Source organism: Paramormyrops kingsleyae, chromosome 5, assembly GCF_048594095.1.
Source record: "Paramormyrops kingsleyae isolate MSU_618 chromosome 5, PKINGS_0.4, whole genome shotgun sequence".
Lineage (NCBI taxonomy): Eukaryota > Metazoa > Chordata > Actinopteri > Osteoglossiformes > Mormyridae > Paramormyrops > Paramormyrops kingsleyae.
The window spans coordinates 6,156,626-6,180,334 of NC_132801.1; the positions used below are offsets into that span (position 1 = coordinate 6,156,626).

Consider the following 23,709-nt stretch of genomic DNA (forward strand, 5'->3'; position numbering starts at 1 on the left):
ATGAGTCCCTGTATAATAGTACAGATCCTGTTTCTCATATGAATCCCTGTATAATAGTACAGATCCTGTTTTCTCATATGAGTCCCTGTATAATAGTACAGATCCTGTTTCTCATATGAGTCCCTGTATAATAGTACAGATCCTGTTTCTCATATGAGATCCCACACTGCCCTGACTCTGCCACTTACCTTCAGTATATCTGCCCACCCAGTGAGGAGGAGTTCATGCAAATTCTGACATCTTCATCCTACATTTATCTCTCTGCACTGAGTGGTGACTGGATCAGAATCTGTCAGTCATGGCATCTTTAACAAGGTTCCCAGTAGTTCTGATGGTTATATGCTTAACAGGTAAACATTCTGCAACAGGTTTATATTTCAGGTTTAAATGTCTGTAATTATTATTTCTTGCTTTTCTTTATTTCTCTAGGTGTTGATACACAGACTCTGACTGAGTCTGAACCAGCAGTTAATAAGCCGGGAGAATCACACAAACTGACATGTACAGCCTCTGGCTTCGTATTCAGTAGCTATGCTATGAGCTGGATCAGACAGGCTCCTGGGAAGGGACTGGAGTGGATCGCTCTGATCAGCACTGGTGGTAGTAGCACCTGGTACTCCCAGTCTGTTCAGGGCAGATTCACCATCTCCAGAGACAACGGCAAGAACCAGCTGTATTTACAGATGAACAGCCTGAAAGCTGAAGACACGGCTGTGTACTACTGTGCCAGAGACTCACAGTGATGGGGGCTGTGGGGAAGCCGTACAAATACTACTTCCTCATAGAGAATAAGGATGTCATGTTATTATTTACTTTGTTACATTTTATTTTAATAATATTTAATAACTTTGGAAAATTGGAATTAATGCAAATTGAAGAATGAAAATTTATATTTATTAAATCATTTGAGTTTTTTTTTTACATTCATTTGCCTGAATTATTATTTTGTTTGACTGATTTGTAAGCGAAAAACCAAACCATGCGCACACAGAAAAATCCACTTTTTGGCCACTAAAATAGATGAGGCAACACACCAGGTTCTTACCGCAAGATAATCAAAAGGAAAATATGGAAAAGAAAGAACAATATTTTCCATTTTTTTCGGCAAAATGACAGAACGCAAGCGGAGCAGAAATGAACCACAAAATCTGACAAGAGAACAATCAGAAACAGAGAGGAGCAGCGTTTGTGGAGGCTAATGCTAATGAGCAGGATCGCATAGAGGGAGAGGAGAGGAGCAGCGTTTGTGGAGGCTAATGCTAATGAGCAGGATCGCAGAGAGGGAGAGGAGAGGAGCAGCGTTTGTGGAGGCTAATGCTAATGAGCAAGATCACAGAGAGGAGTAAGAAAAGTGCAACACAGATGAAAAGTTTGATGTAACTCATAGGTGGCGATAGAATATATATTGCATTGCTAAGTGTTTAAGTAATTAATAGGGCATTATCGTTGTTAAAGAGGAGTTGTGTGCATGACGCCATATTGGTCTTTATGAGCTCCGACGCGTCAGAGTTTATAAATTAATCACTTCCTATAGGGAACCAACAAACGACTTATGCAAAGATGCAAAATGCCAGCATAGAACATAGCGAAGTCCTGGTCCTGCTAATTAATTGCAATTTCGATTGATGGTGTGACGTTTACATACAATTCGTTCGCAGTGAGTGAGTCCCTTACAGGAGCTATATACTTGGCACTTAGATTCATTAGCTGACTGTGTTAAGCTGTTAAGTTTGTGTTTTTAACAAACACAAGTAGCTAAGGTACAACGTTGCCAAGACTTAGGCTACAATTCAGCAGTAAATATAATTTTTCTTCCATTTATTGGTGCTATTGATCTTACTATTTAGCCTAACCAATAGGTTATTTTTGACATATCGGAACAGTAGTGTTTTAGATCTGTTTTATGCGAACAGGAAGTACCACTGAACTAATTAGTGAGACTCATCCCCCCTCCTCCCATCACAAATTTCATTGTGTCCCTCAAAACCTGAAATGTGAAAGCATACATACAATCATACAACCAACATAACATCCTATCAGGATTATGGTGGATGAGAAAGGGATGGTATTTTAATGGTCCCAGTGGGGAAATTAGGACATTACAGCAGCTCAGACTGTGAAAGCAAAACAGTGACAGACACAGGAAAAGGGGCAGAATCAATAATAATATGGATAAGGATACAAGTGATGCCTGTTCATCACAAGGCACATACACACACAGTCACACTGCATGTGCAGTTTAGAGACACCTAACTGCGTGTCTTTGGGCTGTAGGAGGAAATCAGAGTATCCAGTGACAATGGAGATGGGGAGACCATGCAGACTCCACACACACAGTCACACTGCATGTGCAGTTTAGAGACACCTAACTGTGTCTTTGGGCTGTAGGAGGAAATCAGAGTATCCAGTGACAATGGAGATGGGGAGACCATGCAGACTCTACACACACAGTGCAGACCCTGAGGCAGCAGTGTTTGCTTGTCTCTCTTTTCCTTATTTTTATTCTCAGTGTAAAGCACTTTGGGCTGCATTTTATGTATTTATATATTTATGTATACAAATAAACACCTAAAATGTGTCGTGAAAACTCAACTTACTCCAACAGGTGCTTGGAACCAACAACTCGGGGCCCTTAAAAAAGTTTTATCTGTTCATTACCACAAATTACCGGTCTATTTGATAGACATTCTGAAATGAGAATGAAAATAATTTTGTTTTCTTGAAGGTCAAATAACATCTAACAATCTGAGAAAAAAACAAAGCAGAAAAATGTGAAACATCCTTTATTTGATAAAATTTGCAAAAAGTATTCAATTATAAGTTACCTGTAAAAATTCTTCCAAGCAGGCACATTCTCTTTTCTCTTCACTTAACAGCTAGATTTCATGAAAAATCTGCAATAAACTGGCATCCCGCCCAGGGCATAACCCAACCAGAGATGGGCTCCAGACCCCCTGAGTCTCTGATCAGGATAAGCAGCTAGAAGATGAGCATGAAGTGCATGAAGATGGTTTTCTTAAAAAATGTTTCTTAATTTTGTAGTTTTTCCCCATATGGGGGCAGCAGAGCTCCTTACAGAGGCAAGTATGACCATCTGTATTTATTAAGAGGCTCCTTCAACCCCCAGGGAGGTAAACAAATTCACCCACCTGCCCGTCATAATAAATGAGGTTCCTCTAAACACACAGACTTCACCATCAAATCAGCCAAAGACTTTGTGTTACAATGGAAGTTCTGAGAGTCCTGATACTTTTAATGCCTTTCATTTCATGTAAGATCACTGTACTTTATAGATGATTTTTTTACTCAAACTCCATTGTTTGTGTTCTTATTTTTCTATATACTGTTGCATTTTAAAATTTGTATCAATTAATGAAGTTAATAAGCTTAATTTTCTTACAGGTGCACATTGCAATACTGAACTCACTCAGCCAGATTCAGTGACTGTAAAACCAGGAGAGTCTCTGACCATCTCCTGTAAAGTCTCTGGTTATTCACTCACTGATAGGAGCTACTGTACATGTTTCTTTCGACAGTCATCTGATAAAGCACTGGAGTGGTTTGCTAGTGTTTGTGGTAGTGGGAGCACTTATTACAAGGACTCACTAAAGAATAAATTCAGCATCTCCAGAGACACCTCCAGCAGCACAGTGTCCTTACAAGGGAAGAGCCTGCAGACTGAAGACACAGCTGTGTACTACTGTGTCAGACAGTCACAGTGAGAGAATGTAATGAGAGAGTGATACAAAAACTTAGACTTAATGTGCAATCTTATGAAATGGGTAATATCACTGTCGGTTAAAGCTTAAGGAACTAAATCATTTTATTTAAAATAAAAAGACCCGATGTTCATAGTGGTTTGGAAGTTTTTGCTGTCAAATCTATTGACATTCCCTGACACTTCCTTCACCACCTATTTTTACAGTGATAAATTAGTGGTGAGTCAGAGTGAGACGCCCTTTGATCCCAGTGGCTGAATATCCATCCATCCATCCATCCATTCATCCATCTTACAACCACTAATTCTGGTCACGTTTCAGGGGGGCTTGGAGCCCAATCCAGGCAGCATAGGGCACCAGGTCAGGGTACATCCTAGACGGGATGTCAATGAGCAGTTCAGTGACATCATTTAGCCTAAAAGCATGTCTATGGACACCAGAGTACCCAGCTGAAACCTGCACAATGCAAAGAGAGCATGCAGACTCCACACACTAAGAGCAGAGGTAGGATTAACACACAGTATTGGAAGTTTGAGGAAATAATGGTACCTACAGAGGATAGGATTTTAGATGCAAAATGCAATGCAATGCAATGTTTATTATTGACTTTTTTAACTTTTGTTTTGTCATATCTTGTATTAAGGCTGAAGGAAATGCACAAAATGGACCAGAGGTATTGCTTGGATCTTAACATAACAGAGGCTCAGCCCAGAGACCTGACCTGTCTGAGGGTCATACTGAGTTCTCTATCTCTGAAGTTACAATAATCGTAGCATTACAGAAGTTTTGGGAAACAGAGCCTTGAACTACCTCCACTGTGATGTATGAGATTATGAAACTGAGAGTCTGGACTTTAAATATCTGAGCTAAACAGTCATTCGTGGCTCATTTGGGTTCATCTGGGGCTTCAGCCCTGAATCCCCAGGCTTGTGATGCATCTGGAATGGACATTAAGATAAGACAGTGACAACTACTGCTCTGGGTTATATGGATTTGGTTTGGGTATAATCATATGTTGTATGTGTCAAATATAATCTAATAAATCTTTGAATCAGTAAAAGTATTTATGAAAATAAATATTTGATTTCAGTTGCAAGTCTTTTGAAATGATGTTCAAAAACCTGAAGTATATGAAGTTATGAGTCCCTGTATAATAGTAAAAGTCCCGTTTTCTCACACGAGTCCCTGTATAATAGTACAGATCCTGTTTCTCATATGAGTCCCTGTATAATAGTACAGATCCTGTTTCTCATATGAGTCCCTGTATAATAGTACAGATCCTGTTTCCTCATATGAGTCCCTGTATAATAGTACAGATCCTGTTTCTCATATGAGTCCCTGTATAATAGTACAGATCCTGTTTCTCATATGAGTCCCGCTATAATAGCACAGATCCTGTTTCTCATATGAGTCCCTGTAAAATAGTACAGATCCTGTTTCTCATATGAGTCCCGCTATAATAGTACAGATCCTGTTTCCTCATATGAGTCCCTGTATAATAGTACTGATCCTGTTTCTCATATGAGTCCCTGTATAATAGTACTGATCCTGTTTCTCATGAGTCCCTGTATAATAGTACAGATCCTGTTTCTCATGAGTCCCTGTATAATAGTACAGATCCTATTTCTCATATGAGTCCCTGTATAATAGTACAGATCCTGTTTCTCATATGAGTCCCTGTATAACAGTACAGATCCTGTTTCTCATATGAGTCCCTGTATAATAGTACAGATCCTGTTTCTCATATGAGATCCCACACTGCCCTGACTCTGCCACTTACCTTCAGTATATCTGCCCCCCCAGTGAGGAGGAGTTCATGCAAATCCTGACATCTTCATCCTACATTTATCTCTCTGCACTGAGTGGTGGATCAGAATCTGTCAGTCATGGCATCTTTAACAAGGATCCCAGTAGTTCTGATGGTTATATGCTTAACAGGTAAATATTCAGCAACAGGTTTATATTTCAATGTTAGATGTCTGTAATTCTCATTTCTTGCTTCTCTCTATTTCTCTAGGTGTTGATACACAGACTCTGACTGAGTCTGAAGCAGCAGTTAAAAAGCCTGGAGAATCACACAAACTGACATATACAGTACAGCCTCTGGCTTCACATTCAGTAGCTATGGCATGAACTGGGTCAGACAGGCTCCTGGGAAGGGACTGGAGTGGATCGCTTATATCAGATATGATGGCAGTAGCACTTACTACTCCCAGTCTGTTAAGGGCAGATTCACCATCTCCAGAGACACCAGTTAGCCAAACTGCAACCCTAGATGGTACCCACTGAATCTCCATGCTACATAAATTCATACAGACACATCTACATGCCAAATTCCTACAGTATTTTTGTTTTGTTAATTTTATCCAGAAAATTCAGCTAATCTGTCTTCTCTGTTTGCAAGACAAGATATTTCCTGCTGCAATTTAGCTTAAGAACCAATTGCTACTGGTTATAAAGAATCTCAAAAGTCCGATACTGGTGGCCATGGTGCTAGTATTAAAATAATTGGTGAAGAAAACAGCATATTTATAGTAATTTAACACAATTCCCTGAAAATATTCCTTATTTTTGCAGACCCTCACCATGTGGGGGCGCCAGAGCCCCTTATGGAGGGAAGTACAGTATGACCATCTGTGTTTATGAAGACACTTCCACACTCCCCCAGAGAGATAAACAAGTGCATCCATCTGAGCTTCATATAAATCAGCTTCCCCTAAACATGCAGGCTTTACCCACAGCTGAATGACAATAGGAGGCCTAATACTTTAATGGCTTTATTTTCATATAAGATCATAGTGTGATTGGTTGCTTATATAGTTTACATTGTATTTGAATGCTTCTGTATCCTGTTTGTTTCTTAATACTTTTATATAGTGTCTCTATTAGAGTATAGTATTAAAATTTTGTGTAATGCAGGTGCACAGTGTAACACTGAAGTAATTCAGCTGTAATCTGTGCTATTAAACAGGGATGCAGTGGGGGCATGGATGCCCTGGCAGATTCAGGGGACCCAGCAGTTCCGGGGCCCCAGTATATGTAAAACTAAAAATATAAACTGAAGGGGTGGACAAGGTGACATTTTGTCAGGAGCCCAGAATTTTGAGAATTTAATCAGTTCAAATAATTGCCAATTCAACCTCTTTGTAATTAGGTCACCTGATGATGACTGTTGGGTTGATATACAGCCCAATTTAAAAGATTTATTATTATTTTTTTAATTAGCAAATGTAATCTAGATTGTTGTACCTTATTTTAAATGTAATGCATTTTGGATGCAGTGGATGCCAGCAGGCCATCGAATTCTGGCCAGTCACGTCCCAGTAAGAGATTGACACAATGCCAGCTATCACTGTCCCCTCATCCAGGGGCCCTCAGATGCAGACTTCCACTCTCACCAGTGAGAACCTACACGTGTGTATGAGATTGGCCCTGTCACCATTCCAGCCCAGATTTAAAATCCTGGCAGGACAAGCTAAAGTTCACTTCTCCACTGTCTCTTGTTCAGGGAGAGGAGTGGGATACAGGAGGGAAAGGAAGTGAAAAGGAGATATTAAAGCTGTTCAAAAAAGCTGTTAAAAAACTGTGTGGATTCATTAGCAATAGACTAATAGTCATGGAATTCTTAGAGGAATCCGCTTCCATGTTTGTCTTGACAAACCCTGTTTGGTTACTGACACCTGGGTGCAAATAGCATCTGCCAACATTTAATCCTCATGTAAATATAGTATATTTATACCTATCTAACAGTAAACCTATTTTGTACTTGCTTGTATACATAGTGAAATCTGTAAATTATACTTTTAATTATACTTAATTTTAAGGGCTGAGGTGCACGGTGTAATATTGAATACACTCAACCAGATTCAGTGATTGTAAAACCAGGAGGGTCTCTGACCATCTCCTGTAAGGTCTCTGGATACTCAGTGACTGATAACAGCTATGCCACAGCCTCCATTCTGTTGTTTCTGTAAAGCCCACAGTGTCCCCTCCAGACTTTAAGGCAAATCCCAGCATTATCGTTGTGATACTTAGACTCAAACTGATAACCGAAATGCCTCAGGGCACAGAAAGCTTTGTGTGAATGAGCCTTTTCATGCAACCTCTTGGGTAAAATATAGACAATTAATTAAAATGTAATTTAAATATTAGAAATATTACAAATACATAGCATTTTATCTGTGTTATGGATGTGACATTAAACAAACCATTGTGTATAATTGCCCTTCAGATTAATTATATTTAACATGGTTACCCTCTGCAATACAAAACATGCCCCAAAAACTGTGGGCAGTGGTGGCTTAATGGTTAGGGAAGCGCACTTGTAATTGAAAGACAACAACACTCCCTTTGTGTTCATACTGCAAGTTAATACCACAGGTGTCATTAGGGAATTCAGTCTATAATTAATTGTTTTCATAAAGTAATGACTTGTGCACATTTTAAGGCAGGAATTATACAATTTATTGGAAGAAAAAAAAAAGGCATTAGGAAAAGTGGATGATAATAGTTAAGAATCTCTATGCAAATATTCATATTCATCTCCATCAATGTCTGCTGGTCATTAATCTTATTAATACATATACTGAAGAGGAGTAGAGGACAATGTTCCCAGTATTATTAAAATGATAATGAAACAACAATAGTTTCCAGTATCTCCAGACCAATATCTTTTTACTTTATTTATCCACAAGATCTCCTCTTTTAATAAAATGTAGTGGCTGCTACCAATCATAACCAAAACACTCCCATGTGACATGCTCCACTCTCTCACTCCACCTTGCAGTGCATTTTTGGGTGTAGGTTGTCCGTTCTTAAAATATTACCGCATGATTGGCTGGAATTCCTCTCGTTTCTGTGATGTGATAAGCTGATGTGTGCTATCAATCGGCATTCCTTATTGACAGCCTATTCAAGTTTTTAATTTTCTAATCATTTTATGTGAAAATAAGTTGATATATGGGTGGTGCTTTGGTGCAGTGATTAGCGCTGCTGCCTCACAGCAAGAAGGTCCTGGGTTCGGTCTCCGGCCCTTTCTTTGTGGAGTTCACACGCTCGCCCCGTGTTTGGGTGGGTTTTCGCCGGGGGCTCTGGTTTCTTTCCACAGGGCAGGTTGATGAGTGAGTCTACATTGGCCCTGTAGTTGTGAGTGTGAGTGCCCTGTGGTGTGTGTGAGTGTGAGTGCCCTGTGGTGTGTGTGAGTGTGTGTGCCCTGTGGGGTGTTGGCGGCTGCCCAGAGTTGGTCCCCAAATAGGCTCTGGTCCCCCCCGCGACCCCAGTTGGGATTAAGTGGTTTCAGAAAATGGATGGATGGAAGTTGTTATATCCTTTTTTAAGCACGCAGCCCCTGGTTGCTGCAAAATGCTATTATGCTTATTATTGGTTTTGCCTACATATATATAAATATTTATTACTGGTTTGACTGCATCACTGGAAGCGAGTGGTGAGATAAATCGCTAATTAGTCCATGTATGAGCGCGCATGATGGCGTCTGTCTGTAGGCTTGTCTCAGACAGGCTAAGCGGGTAGGGGGGCCTTATTGTACTGATGCTCGGGGGCCTGTAGAGGTCTTAATCCAGCCATGAGGTTGCCCATATGGTAGATCCAACCAGGGTTTAGACAGGATTCCTGGGGGAAATTTAATGGTATCAGCTATTAACTACATGTCTTTGGAAACCAGAGTACCCAGTAGAAACCAGCACGACAGAGAGAGAACATGCAAACTCCACACAGAAAGAGTAAAAGCAGGATTCAAATGGCTAGCATGGGAGATTTCTGGCACAGAAAGATGATTTTTGTTAATTCCTTTTATGAAGATTTCTTACATCTCGTACTTTATACATACATCTCGTATAAAATAGACATTGAGATCCCACACTGTCCTGACTCTGCCACTAACCTTCAGTATATCTGCCCACCCAGTGAGGAGGAGTTCATGCAAATCCTGACATCTTCATCCTACATTTATCTCTCTGCACTGAGTGGTGACTGGATCTGAATCTGTCAGTCATGGCATCTTTAACAAGGTTCCCAGTAGTTCTGATGGTTATATGCTTAACAGGTAAACATTTAGCAACAGGTTTATATTTCAGTTTTAAATGTCTGTAATTCTCATTTCTTGCTTTTCTCTATTTCTCTAGGTGTCGATACACAGACTCTGACTGAGTCTGAAGCAGCAGTTAAAAAGCCGGGAGAATCACACAAACTGACATGTACAGCCTCTGGCTTCACATTCAGTAGCTATGAAATGCACTGGATCAGACAGGCTCCTGGGAAGGGACTGGAGTGGATCGCAGAGATCAGCACTGGTGGTGGTAGCACTTACTACTCCCAGTCTGTTCAGGGCAGATTCACCATCTCCAGGGACAACGGCAAGAACCAGCTGTATTTACAGATGAACAGCCTGAAAGCTGAAGACACGGCTGTGTACTACTGTGCCAGAGAGTCACAGTGATGGGGGCTGTGGGGAAGCCATACAAATACTACTTCCTCACAGGTTCCTTGACTTTAGTTTTTTCAGAATGTTTGGTAGACTTTACACAAGATTTTTATCCAAAAATCAGTTAAATAAAACTGTAGCATTTTTTTTAAACTGTGGCAATCACAGGGATTCAGGTTCACAGTAAACTTTAAAGCCATGATGTTAAACATTAATAGATGGGTTAATAGTGTGGAACCCTTGTTAGTTTTCCATATGTTAATATGATGTTTGATGTTATTTTTGCACTGTTATTTGCACTATTTCTTTGTAATAGTGTTATGTTTCAGATAGGATTGTAATGTATTGTGTGGCTGATGGGTTTAGGGCAGTCTCTGGTTATTCACTGACTGACAGCAGCTATGCTACAGACTGGATCCGACGGCCGGCAGGGAAAGGACTGGAATGGGTAGGTTTTATATGGTATGATAGAAGCCCTGCTTACAAAGAATCACTTAAGAATAAATTCACCATCTCCAGAGACACCTCCAGCAGCACAGTGTCCTTACAGGGGAAGAGCCTGCAGACTGAAGACACAGCTGTGTACTACTGTGCTCCATATAGACACTATGACTGAAAGTAATAGAATAGAGATTAAAAAAAAAAATACAGTTTGACAAAATAGACTGGAAAATATATTTAATCAAATATTGATATTCAAGTATCTATTGTATTTATTTATGTAGAGTGGAAGCCACACAAGTTCAGAGACAGGGACCTGATCACCCAACATCAATACCCAACCTGAATGTCAGCAAATCCCAGCAGCAATGTCCCAGCATCTAACAGAAAGCTTCCCAGAGGAGTACAGGATACTACAGGAACTAAGGGTTAGTCAACTTCATATTAATACCCTTAGATTCAGAGAGAGATGTTGGGCAGTCTGGTGTCCCAATACTTTTGTCCATATTGTGTAGCAAACTGCAGGCACCAAATCAGCCCAACATTAACTGTCTGTACCCCCTCCCTCCAGTAACAACTTTTACCTTGCTCACTGCCCCCCCAATTGACATTAAGAACCATCCCTGATTGTCACCCCAGTCTGCTTCAGCACAATCCGTATTCTCCACATCCCTGCTGCGGCTCGCGTTTGGTTTGTATTTAAACCCCTAGTGGACGGATTATGCAAAGTTACTTATCGCTCTGGGGCTTTAAAACCAGCATGTCAAAGGTTCGCACTTGAGAGATCGAGCTACCAGCCACGCTTTTCTTTACCCTTTAAAACGGAAAAATGGAACCAACAATTTTCACTGGCATAATTTTTATATTGGGGTCCATACAAGGTAGGGAATACTTTGAGATTATATTGTGCATGTTGAAATATAACAAAAAAATTACTTATTGGCCTGAAGTTAATTTGACATTTAAATGTTCATATCCTCAGGATTATATGGCGAGGAAATTAGGTTGGATCAACCGCTGGCCCAGGTGCGTAAACCTGGGGAGCGGCTCAGGCTGTCCTGCGCCATCTCTGGGTTTGATATGACAAGCTACTTCATGCACTGGGTACGGCAAAAGGCAGGAGGACCACTTGAGTGGATTGGACGAGTGGACTCTGGCCGGAATAATGATCCGATTTTGGCAGAATCCCTGAAAGGGCAGTTCATCCTGACTGAGGATGTTGCCAGTACCACACAGTATTTAGAGGCCGTCAGTCTGAAGACGGGAGACTCAGCTGTTTACTACTGTGCTCGAGGCTCAGTGAGTGTAGTCAGTGTGACTGCTGTACAAAAAGCACGAGGTGGGAAATCCACCCCAAGAGCTTTATTATTTGATGAGATTGCTGAGGTAATGTAACCTGGACTGGATATGGAAACAAAACTACAGGAGCATTTATTAAACTTAGTATTTAGGGGTCAAAGCAGCAAAACTGCTGGATCCCTATTCTGTGTAGCTGCTGGATCCATTATTTTTGCAGCTTATTATTTAATTATTTATTTTTGCCTTCTGCAGCCCAAACGGTCTGACTTAGAGATATAAAATTTGCAGGATAAGCTTATCAGATCTAAGGCCTTTCAAAAAATGACACTTTGCTATAATTCAGCAAAGCACCTTTTGGTTTATAACTTATGAACAGTGATAGTCACATTAAAACACTTTATATCATCACATTGTTCTGCTAGGCTGCATCAGATGGCACTGGGCATGTCCACTTCTGCTATTTCACGAAAAAAGGAAAGCCTGCTTTTGTGAACTAGTCTGTGGATTTTGCAATCAGAGACTAATAGCTGTCAACATAATGCTTGGCTGACATCTTTAATAATTATTTTGCATAACATTACATTGTTTTTTGTTCTGTGGAAAGCTAAAGATCCATCTGCTGACCAGATTTGAAAATAAATTTAAACATGTTGTGGGCTGTGTAAATAAAATCCAGTAAAATACAGTTATAACGAACTTCAATTGGACCTGGTCCATTATATCCAGAGTTGCTGTATGCTGTAATTTTCTCTTTAGATTAAACTTTACTTTGAGAGAACTTGGGAAATAGAATCCAGTCCATACACTCCATTACATTACCCCTGTATTCTAAATTATCGTATAGTTATAGTGTGATTTTAAAACAGTGTGTGATTGCAAATATGATTTAGCTAAAAACTAAACCTACTATTAAAAATCATCTTATTACAGGCTACATCAGACGAACGTTAGTATCAATGTAGGAGCTTTTAGCTGGAAGGGCAGCAGCAGTAAAAAGCCATCTGACATTTATCAGTACTCAGTGGTCAATGACAATGGAGTCAGCATGGTGGTCAGTGAGATCCGCGTCAATGTGGCAGACTGGGGAGGTCAAACTCATTACGAATATGCTGCACGACACCAGTCCAGTGGAAAGGAGCGATCTGGGAGAATAGACAAGCCAGGTAACATTGCTGTGTTTTCAAACTGAGATTATCTGATTTCCTGTGGAGCTTTATTTCTGCAGTGAACCATAACTGAAATATGAAGTGTCACTGACATTTGGCCCTTTTTACCTTTCTGTACTTTTAGTTCCACCAACACCCCCAACCGTGAGTCTCGAGTCGTGTAGATGCTCTAATGTGTGTCATTCAGGATTTCCACCCCAAGAGCGTCAGTGTGACATGGAAAGCTGGGGGCAGAACTGTCTCAGGACAGACCTGGCAGTCGGAGAAAGGACAGACAGGTCCTTTGTACTCAGCCAGCAGTTTGCTGAAACTGGACAGCAGCGTCTGGGAGAGTAACACTGTGTACACATGTGAGGTGCAGCACAGTACTAATAAAACCACTAAGACCATCAGTAAAGGTGAGTGAGCTCACAGCACACAGATACTGTTAGAGAACATCTGATCTCACAACAACATCAGCAGACCCATTCATAAATAATGGGCCAACATTTCCATCTTTATTCCAGTTTATTATATTATTCCTTCACCTGCTTTAACTAAAATATGTTTGTAAAAAATATGACACCCATCCCTTCATTCTCCTTTCATTCATCCATTCATCCATCTCTCCATCCACCTTCCCCTCCTTCCATCCATCATCACCAGTTATCCTTCACAAGATTACAGTGAACCTGGAGACTATGATAGGAAGTAGAGGGAAGATGCCACTGAGTTTCCTTACACTGCATAGTCACTGTTATCTCATGTGACACAGGAAGGTCAGTGTAGTTTCACGTTAGACATTCTAATGCTGATTATGAACTTCAGCTTTTACAGGAAGTCCACACTTATAGTTTTCTTTCACACAGCATGACAAACCCCTGCTTTGCTCACCTTCTGTATTTTGCGTTTGGTCTTTTTCCCATGTTGTCCTATGTTGTTGTACTATGTGAAAAATCATTGTCTCATGTTTATAAAGCAAAATTAGTGAAGTATTAGTATTCAATAAGATCACTGTAAAGCAGACTAATAATGGATGTAATATTAGTCTGACATTTTTTTTCTTAGCCTTTTGCCTGGAGTATTAAAATGCTATATGCTTTTAGAAATTTGGAAAATAATATTTTTGATGAACATCCTGAACTGATTATTTAGATTAAAGTGAGCAGCTTTTGTCTGATCTCTGTTAACATTGTTCATGGTTTCCTGTGATGTCATTCTGTCATATCTGAGTGACATGTTCCTCCTCCTGATGTTCACTGTGTCTGTCTCTGTCCATAATGATGTCATCATTCGTCTGCTGCCAGTGTTACGGCTTATTGTCTCACTGCTTGGAGATGCAAATCTCAGATGCCCTGAAGGTCCTTTTAAAACACCTCCTGTCACTGGAATACTGTGAATCTCCTTAAGAAATATTAATAAAAGTAACTGCATATGAGATTAGAGTCAGCCATTAATTCCATTAAACAGTGCTCTGTTTATTTTTTAATGAGGAAAAATGCACTTAGACACAGCACAAGGCCACCCAGTAATGTGTCACTGTAATTATTTATGTTTTTCAGGTTTACATGGCAGAGATCATTCTAGCGCTACTATCAACCTAATTGTAATATTTAGGGAGCATTTTAATGCTCCCATGTCAGTAATTTGTACCGTACATGGTTCACTCAAACCACACATGTACCAAGGAAACAATAGTATATATGAATTGTCTCTCGTATCAGTGTTTAAATACCACATGCCAACACAGTACAGCTGTCAGGTGACCAGGGCTGATGATTGTCATTCTCTTTTAAAAGGTCTGTTTTAATATCAAGCGTTCTGTTATTTAGTTGTTACACAACCTAGTAGATTTATGCTAATTATTACATTAGATTTGTTAAATTATATTCACTGGTTACATGAATATTAACTAGATTATAATATTACAGCAACAATAATGATGCTGGGTGACTGTGTGAGTGTCACAAGGTAAAACATGACTAAGGATACAGCAGGCTGAATGTCACTGGTAGATATAGGGAGTTTGTTTAGGTCTTACTCTGTAACTGTATGAGTTGTGCTTGCAGTTCATGACTTGGATAGAGTGGATATGACACTGTGTGTGTGTGTGTGTGTGTGTGTGTGTGTGTCTCTGTCTGTCTGTAAGGGTCAGACTGTGATATACTGTGTGGACAGTGAGGGGCTCTACCTGCTGTGTGACTCTGCTGTTTCTCCCCCCCCCCCCCAGAAAAAGAGTCGGACATACAATCTGCATTCAGCTATAATGAGGGAGGTGAGGAAGAGGATGAGTTCAGCAGCCTGTGGTCCACAGCCTTCTCCGTCATCATCCTCTTCCTCTTCAGCCTGGTCTACAGTGTTTTTCTCAGCCTCATCAAGGTAACGTTTTAATGTAGAATCTGATCCATTAATTGAAAAGTTAATTGTGCTAGATATTAATACAATATACAGTCCCTATTACCTTGTGTGTTTTATAGTCTGACCATCTATCTGAGAAAAGCCTCTTTGTCAGTTAGACCTGCAGAGATGATGGAGTCTCAGGAAGCACAGAGCACAGCACAGGGCCACACAGCACAGGGCCGCACAGCATAGGGCCACACAGCCTGTTCTTCACAGCAGTAAATGAAAACTGATATAATTACATTGTTTTATTCATAGTTATGAGCTGTAAAAAAAGTACAAAAAAAAACATGTTTACTCTAATTCTTTTTCTTTTTGAAACTTACTGTTGTATTTTTCAAGCAAAGCAGTGATTTTAACTTCGGGGAAAAGAAAGAAAAAAAGGCGAGAAAAAATATCAGTTATTATACAGAAACTTTTCCTTTTTCTGGCTACTTATGTATTGATGATGTTTGTTGCATGTCTTCTGAATCTGTATTCTCTATGCAGAAAATTATAAATTATGTGTTATTTAGTGTCACGCCCCGCTCCGTCCGCTCCTAGTGTGTGCCACGCCCCCTCATTATCCACGTGTGCTTCCCCGATTGTGCCAAGCTGTTTCCTGTTTCTTTTGCCTTGTCCTGGGTATATGAGTCCGCGTCTCCCCATGTATGCCAGATCCGTCATTGTATTGTCGTGTATTGTCCGTTGATGTCCACGCTTGTCCCTCCTTGGCTTATTAAAACCCCCGTTCACCTGACTTCCTGGCTGCTCTCGTCTGCTTCCCAGCTCGCCCGATCTCCGGACGTGACAGAATGACGGATCTCCAGAACGCACCTCTGCAGCTTGAGGACAGCCGCCTCAAGCTGCTGGGCGAGGTGCAGTACTGGCTGTCGCAACCCGAGGTCCTTGAGGATCCTGGGCTATGGCAGCTAGCCACCAAGAGCAACCGTCTCCTCCAGGAGACGACTCCGCTCACGGACACGCACGTTATCACCGAAGTGCATGACAACCTCCGGCAGCTGGTTGAGGGATTCGTGGAACGGCGACTGGAACCGCTTACCTCCTCGAAGGTGACCTCGCCTCCACCGACCTGCCCCAGCCGCAAGAAAAGGAAGAAGCGGAGGGGAAAAGGGGAAGCAGCCACCCCGACGCTCTTCTTGGGGGCCTGCTCCTTGCTCCCCGCCTGGGATGACCCCGTCGCTACCCACCTGACCAGCGCCCACCCGGAGAAGCCGCCTCCATTGGAGGCCTACAACTACCGGCCGACGCCTGGGGCAAGGTGGGATACGCGTGATTAGGGACGCTATTCCCCGGGTGCCGAGAGCCCTCAAAGAAGCAGCGCCTACTCGCTCTGCGCCTCTCCTGCCGCTGGTGCCGGACCTGCATGCTCCGGACCTGCCCGTGGCACTGCCTGCTGCTGTCGCCGATCTGCCCGCGGCTGCGCTGCCTGCTGCTGTCGCCGATCTGCCCGCGGCTGCGCTGCCTGCTGAAGCTGCCGCCGATCTGCCTGCAGCACCGCCTGCTGCAGCTGCCGCCTCTCTGCCCGTTCAGCCCTGCTCGTCAGTCCAGCCTGCTCCTGAACTGCCTGTCTCGCTTGTCCTGCCGGCGCCAGCACTGCCTGAGGTGGCCGCGGTTGCGCCCCCTGCTGGCTGCGTGGTGGCGGCGCCCGCGACGGCGCCCCCTGCTGGCCGTGTGATGGTGGCGCCCGCTGCGGCACTCCCTACTGGTCACGTGATGGTGGCGCCCGCCAAGTGGCCCCTGCTGAGTCCTGACCGTACACCCGAGGCGCCTGCCCAGGCGGCCCCTGCTGACCACGTGACGGTGGCGCCCGCCGAGTCACCCCCTGCTGGTCGCACGCCTGCAGCTGCCTCCGCTCTGCCCGTGGCGCCCCCTGCTGGCCGCATGACGGAGGTGCACGCCGAGGCACCCCCTGCTGATCAAGTAACGGCGGCGCCCGCCGAGGCGCCCCCTGCTGGTCGCACGCCCGAGGTGCCCGCCGAGGCGCCCCCTGCTGGCCGCACGACGGAGGTGCACGCCGAGGCGCCCCCTGCTGGCCGCACGACGGAGGTGCACGCCGAGGCACCCCCTGCTGATCAAGTAACTGGGGCGTCCGCCGAGGCCGAGCCCTGCTGGTCGCACGCCCGAGGTGCCTGTCAAGGCGCCCCCTGCTGGCCAAGGGACTGAGGCGCCTGCCGAGGCGCCCCCTGCTGGCCAAGTGACTGCGGCGCCCCCCACGGTGCCCCCTGTTGACCAAGTAACGGCGGCCCTGCCTGAGGCCGCCTCTCCCGTCCTGCCCGCGGCCCTGCCTGAGGCCGCCTCTCCAGTCCTGCCCGCGGCCCTGCCTGAGGCCGCCTCTCCCGTCCTGCCCGCGGCCCTGCCTGAGGCCGCCTCTCCCGTCCTGCCCGCGGCCCTGCCTGAGGCCGCCTCTCCAGTCCTGCCCGCGGCCCTGCCTGAGGCCGCGCCCGCGGCTCTGGCTGCCCCGCCTGCGGCTCTGGTTGCCCCGCCTACGGCCACGCTTGTTGCCTCATTGGAGGCCCTGACTCCCTCGCCCTTACCCCGGCAAGGCCGACGCCCCCCAGGACCCCGCCTTTCAGTGTCCACGCAAGGGACGGGGACATAGGCGTCGGGCCCTGGTCCCGCCCGCCCTGCCCCCTGGCTCGCCCGTTCGGCCCCTGGCTGTGGCTCGGTGGCTGCCTGCGGGTCCTCCGGCTCGGGGTCGGCGGTCTCCTCCGGGTCCCCCCCTGGATCCTTGGTGCCGGTCCTCGGTCCCGCCTCCGTGTCGGCCGGCTGCGCCTCCGCCTGCCGCGGCTTCCCCCTCCTGCCTGCCTGCACTGGTGTTCCCTCCTGCTCCCTCCGTGTCCCCTCCGTCACTCCCTCGTCCCGTTCCCTTGGCTCCTGGGTGGTCCCCTCCTGCTCCCTCCTCCCTCTCCCCTGCGACCCCTCCAGCCGCTGCCCATCGCCCGCCTGGGCTCCCTCGGGCTCCCCTTCTTCCTCCTCCCTTTCCTTTGGTCCCGCCTGTTTCTGCTCCTCGTCCCTTTGTTACTCCTCCGTTCACTCCTGGCCCTTTTGTTCCGCCTTTCTCCCCTTCTGTGTCTCCCTTCTTGGTCTGTCTGTCTGCGTTCCCCGTCCTCTGTCAGGTCCTGTCTTTCTTTTGGACCTTGTTCTTGTTTTGTGTCTCTGTCCTGTTCCCTGTCCCTCGTTGATGTTTTGCTTTTTGTCTTCCAGGTCCTGTTCCCCGGTTTCGTCCCGTCCGTCGCCCGGTGTGCGCGCCTTTGGGGGGGGGTTATGTCACGCCCCGCTCCGTCCGCTCCTAGTGTGTGCCACGCCCCCTCATTATCCACGTGTGCTTCCCCGATTGTGCCAAGCTGTTTCCTGTTTCTTTTGCCTTGTCCTGGGTATATGAGTCCGCGTCTCCCCATGTATGCCAGATCCGTCATTGTATTGTCGTGTATTGTCCGTTGATGTCCACGCTTGTCCCTCCTTGGCTTATTAAAACCCCCGTTCACCTGACTTCCTGGCTGCTCTCGTCTGCTTCCCGGCTCGCCCGATCTCCGGACGTGACATTTACTTTGTTACTGTCAGTTTTTATTTAAAGCTGATACATTAAATTCTCACCCATGGGTTGTTAAAATACTTTTTTTCAATTAATTCAATTTATTTTAGTGTTAAATTTCATGTGGTTTGTAATTGAGTTCATCTTTCTTTGGCTAAATGAAATAAATGCGACAAAATACATATCAAGTCAGGATGAATGTCAACATTTTAAAAATAGTGGATAGCAGCTGAAATGTAAGCAGCTAAAATGTATACTCACATTTATGTAACTTAATATTGCATCATAATATTTCCTTTGATTTTTTCTCTTCTACTGCATTAGTTAGTCTCATTGTTAATATTACTATTTTTTTAAATGTCTGAAATTCGAATAATTGTCCTTTTTTCAATTAAAATGTCCCTGTACTCTATGTCTTTATATAAATACATCTACAAATAAAAACTATCACCACATCTCCTCCAGCTTCATGCAGACTGACTTATTAATCCCAAAACTCTTTATTTTTACCATATTTGCACCTCATGTCTCTTCAAAACACATGAACCTCCTATTAAAGAGAAGCTAATTAGAAATTAAACAGTTTGATTATGAGCATAATAAAATAATCATGATATAAAGTCTAATTCCGAACAGTTAGCGCTTGGCTAAGCAGAGTCACCGGTTTGCATAAATCACAGGGGAGCTGCGGTTATGGTGTCTGTACTAAAGCAGCCAAATACCGGCTACAGCTCCCCCCCCCTGCACCTGCATCTCTGAAACTGTGTGGCAAAGTGCAGTTTAACAGACTTACAATAAAATCATGTTTATATCAAATACACACTAAAAAAATATACACAGATATTTGCATGAGGCTGAAGTTCAGCTGGAATCAGCTGATATACATACTGTATGCTCTGTCAGCATATAGGTTACATTTATAAGAAATAATTTTGGTTGCTAAATAGAACGATAATGGACCTTTTACCATTTTCATTAAAAATATAATTTTTATTCATTAAGTGTTATCCATATTTTGTCCTTTGGATTAAATTTCAGCCTGTGTAATGAAAGTATTCATACATTCCCCTATTGCTCAACACAGCAAAATTACTGAAAGTTACACTGAAATGCAAATAAAAATTGTACTTTGAAAAGTCTGTAAAATATGTTCTCATGTTTAATGCAGTTATTACTCACTAATAAAAGGTCACTGTAGCATTTCTTCCTAGTAAATCACAGGTGCATTGTGGGTGATGATTCTGTACTGAAATAGAATAACACAGGGTGCAGTTTCCTCTCCCCTCCCCACACCTGCATCTCTGAAACTATCTAACAACCAGCATGCAGTGTGACAGACGTCCTGGAAAGACCAGTCCTGTAATCCAGTAATATTAAATAAAATTAAATATTAATATTAAATTATTGGGGCGTATAAAAGGGCACGTAGGTGGTGGGTAAAATTTGAATTCCTGATTATGATTTGGATCTTATTGCTAAATTGTCCACATCCCTCTATCATCTGTTACTTAGCTGACACTTTTAAACAGACCTGTTTAGTACTGAGGGCCTCACCATTAGTCTGTCAGCTTTCTGTTTGCACTAAACCCACTGCCCTCCCACCAGCAATGGGAGGCTCTATATTTACATGTAACTTTCACTGCTATTTGCCTGAGGGGGCACAAAAAGCCCCCCTGGGATCATTACTGACAGGTGTGCTTTCTTTCTGAGTGGAGGGGCAGCTAAAAATACTCAGATTGTTTGTATTGGGTAAACTGTTCATTGGGGGGTGGGGAAGAAAAGCTAAAGAGGTGAGGAATGTACCTACTAAAAGTGTACATTATATACTTTTAGTATATTTATATAATCTTATTGTTTCAGTATATCTTATTTACTACATATACACTACATAGACAAAAGTATTGGGACACTTGGCCATTACACCTACAGGATCGTTTATGACATCCCATTCTAAATCCATAGACACCAATATGGAGTTGGTTCCCCTTTGCAGCTATAACAGCCGCCACTCTTCTGGGAAGACTTTCCACAAGACTTTGGAGTGTGTCTGTGGGAATTTTTGCCCATTCATCCTGAAGAGCATTTGTGAGATCAGGCAACAGGTCTTATTTATTCTACTTATTTAAAATTCACTTTATCATTCATGTCATCTCTTGTCATCCTGTTGTCTGTCTTGCTGTCTATGTTCACTGTCTGCAGGAGCTCATGCAAGTAAGCATTTCATTGTACACGGTACTTGTACTTGTACACATGACAATAAAGAATTGAATTGAATTGAATTGATATTGGATGTGAAGGCCTGGCTCGCAATCACTGCTGTAGTTCATCAAAAAGATGTTTGATGGGCTTGAGGTCCGGGCTCTCTCTCTCTCTTTTTCTCTCCCTGTTCCTCTCCTGTCCTACAGGGGGCGCTATGACACCAGGAGGCCTTTCTTCCTGGGAGGATATAAAGGTCAGCAAGCGGAGTATGAAGAGGAGGGAGAGATATTTTTGTGCTGGTCTTTTTTCCCTCTCTCTCGGCTGTGCTATTGTGATATTGTGATATTCTTCTATTGTGACACTGTTTTTTTTTTGTGTGGTTGATTGTGTTTGTCCCACTGGAAACACGGGGGACGTATTTGCAAATATTGTTTGTATTCTTTTTGCCCACCACTGCTGGAAGGGGGTAAGTGCCATTTCCTTCAGATGCCTCTTCCTTAACCTGTTTCGGTGTAGTCAGGGAGATGGGGTAGCTGTACTGTAAGTGTTTATTCTTTTCCTTCTGTTGGCAGGTAACGGTGGTGCGTGTTGGAGGCAGTTTGGGGATTGTTTGTTATTTTGCCCGGCTTGCCCCTGGAGAGATGGCATGGCCCTTTTGTATTATACATCTGTGTCTGTTTGGTACGTGGTAGGTTGGTGGCCAGGGACAATAAATTGTACAGCACTTGTGACGACTCTTAAAAGTATGAGGCATTTTTGTTTTTATGTACCCGGTGTTCTTTGTTACGTGTCCTAAACTGGAGACATAATAGTAAGACGGCACCACGCTGGAATTCACTCAACGGGGCCACACAGCATAGGGCCACACAGCACAGAGCACAGCACAGGGCCACACAGCACAGGGCCACACAGCCTGTTCTTCACAGCAGTAAATGAAAACTGGTATAATTACATTGTTTTATTCATAGTTATGAACTGTAAAAAAAAAAAAAACATGTTTACTCTAATTCTTTTTCTTTTTTAAACTTACTGTTGTATTTTTCAGGCAAAGGAGTGAATTTAACTTCGGGGAAAAGAAAGAAAAAAAGGCGAGGAAAAATATCAGTTATTATACAGATACTTTTCTTTTATCTGGCTGCTTATATATTGATGATAATTTTTGTTACATGTCTTCTGAATCTGTATTCTCTATATAGAACATTATAAATTATGTGTTATTTAGTTTGTTACTGTCAGTTTTTATTTAAAGCTGATACATTAAATTCTCACCCATGGGTTGTTAAAATACTTTTTTTCAATTAATTCAATTTATTTTAGTGTTAAATTTCATGTGGTTTGTAATTGAGTTCTTCTTTCTTTGGCTAAATGAAATACATGCGACAAAATACATGTGCAGTCAGGATGAATGTCAACATTTTAAAAATAGTGGATAGCAGCTGAAATGTAAGCAGCTAAAATGTATACTCACATTTATGTAACTTAATATCGCATCATAATATTTCCTTTGATTTTTTTTCTCTTCTACTGCATTAGTTAGTCTCATTGTTAATATTACTATTTTTTTAAATGTCTGAAATTCGAATAATTGTCCTTTTTTCAGTTAAAATATCCCTGTACTCTATGTCTCTATATAAATACATCTACAAATAAAAACTGTCACCCCATCTCCTCCAGCTTCTTGCATACTAACATATTAATCCCGAAACTCTTTATTTTTTACCATATTTGCACCTCATGTCTCTTCAAAACACATGAACCTTCTATTAAAGAGAAGCTAATTAGAAATTAAACAGTTAGATTATGAGCATAATAAAATAATCATGACATAAACTCTAATTCTGGGCAGTTAGCGCTTGGCTAAGCAGAGTCACCGGTTTGCATAAATCACAGGGGAGCTGCGGTTATGGTGTCTGTACTAAAGCAGCCAAATACCGGCTACAGCTCCCCCCCCCCCCCCCCTTTCCTGGAAAGACCATCAGAGACTCACAATAAAATCATGTTTGTATCAGATACACACTAAATAAATGTACACAGATATTTGCATGAGGCTGAAGTTCAGCTGGAATCAGCTGATATACATACTGTATGCTCTGTCAGCATATATGTTGCATTTGTAAAAAATTCATTTTGGTTACTAAATAGAACAATAATGGACCTTTTACCATTTTCATTAAAATATTATTTTTTATTATTTTCTTTTTTTACCCCTCCTGGAGCCGACACCTTACCGTGGTGGAGGGGTTTGCGTGTTCCAGTGATCCCAGGAGCTAAGTTGCCCGGGGCTTTATGCCGCTGGTAGGGTCACCCAAGGCAAACAGGTCCTGGGTGAGGAACCAGACGAAGTGCGGCTCAAAAGACCCCTAATGATGTATAAAATGATGGAATCACAGTTTCCGGGGGACTTCAATGGGGGACTTCAATGCTCACGTGGGCAATGACAGTGAGACCTGTAGTGGCGTGATTGGGAGGAACGCCCCCCCCGATCTGAACCCAAGTGGTGTTTTGTTGTTGGACTTCTGTGCTCTTCATGGA

General features: G+C 43.0%; 1 gene segment (V, D, J or C); it reads left to right on the top strand.

Annotated features, from left to right (window-relative positions):
* Nucleotides 1-11,375: 11,375 nt before the first annotated feature.
* On the top strand, nt 11,376-22,639 carry LOC111842584 (Ig lambda chain C region-like). The segment is given in 5 exon segments: nt 11,376-11,480; nt 11,582-13,061; nt 13,189-13,462; nt 15,274-15,422; nt 22,223-22,639. Coding segments are annotated over 3 exon segments (387 nt in total).
* Nucleotides 22,640-23,709: the final 1,070 nt, after the last annotated feature.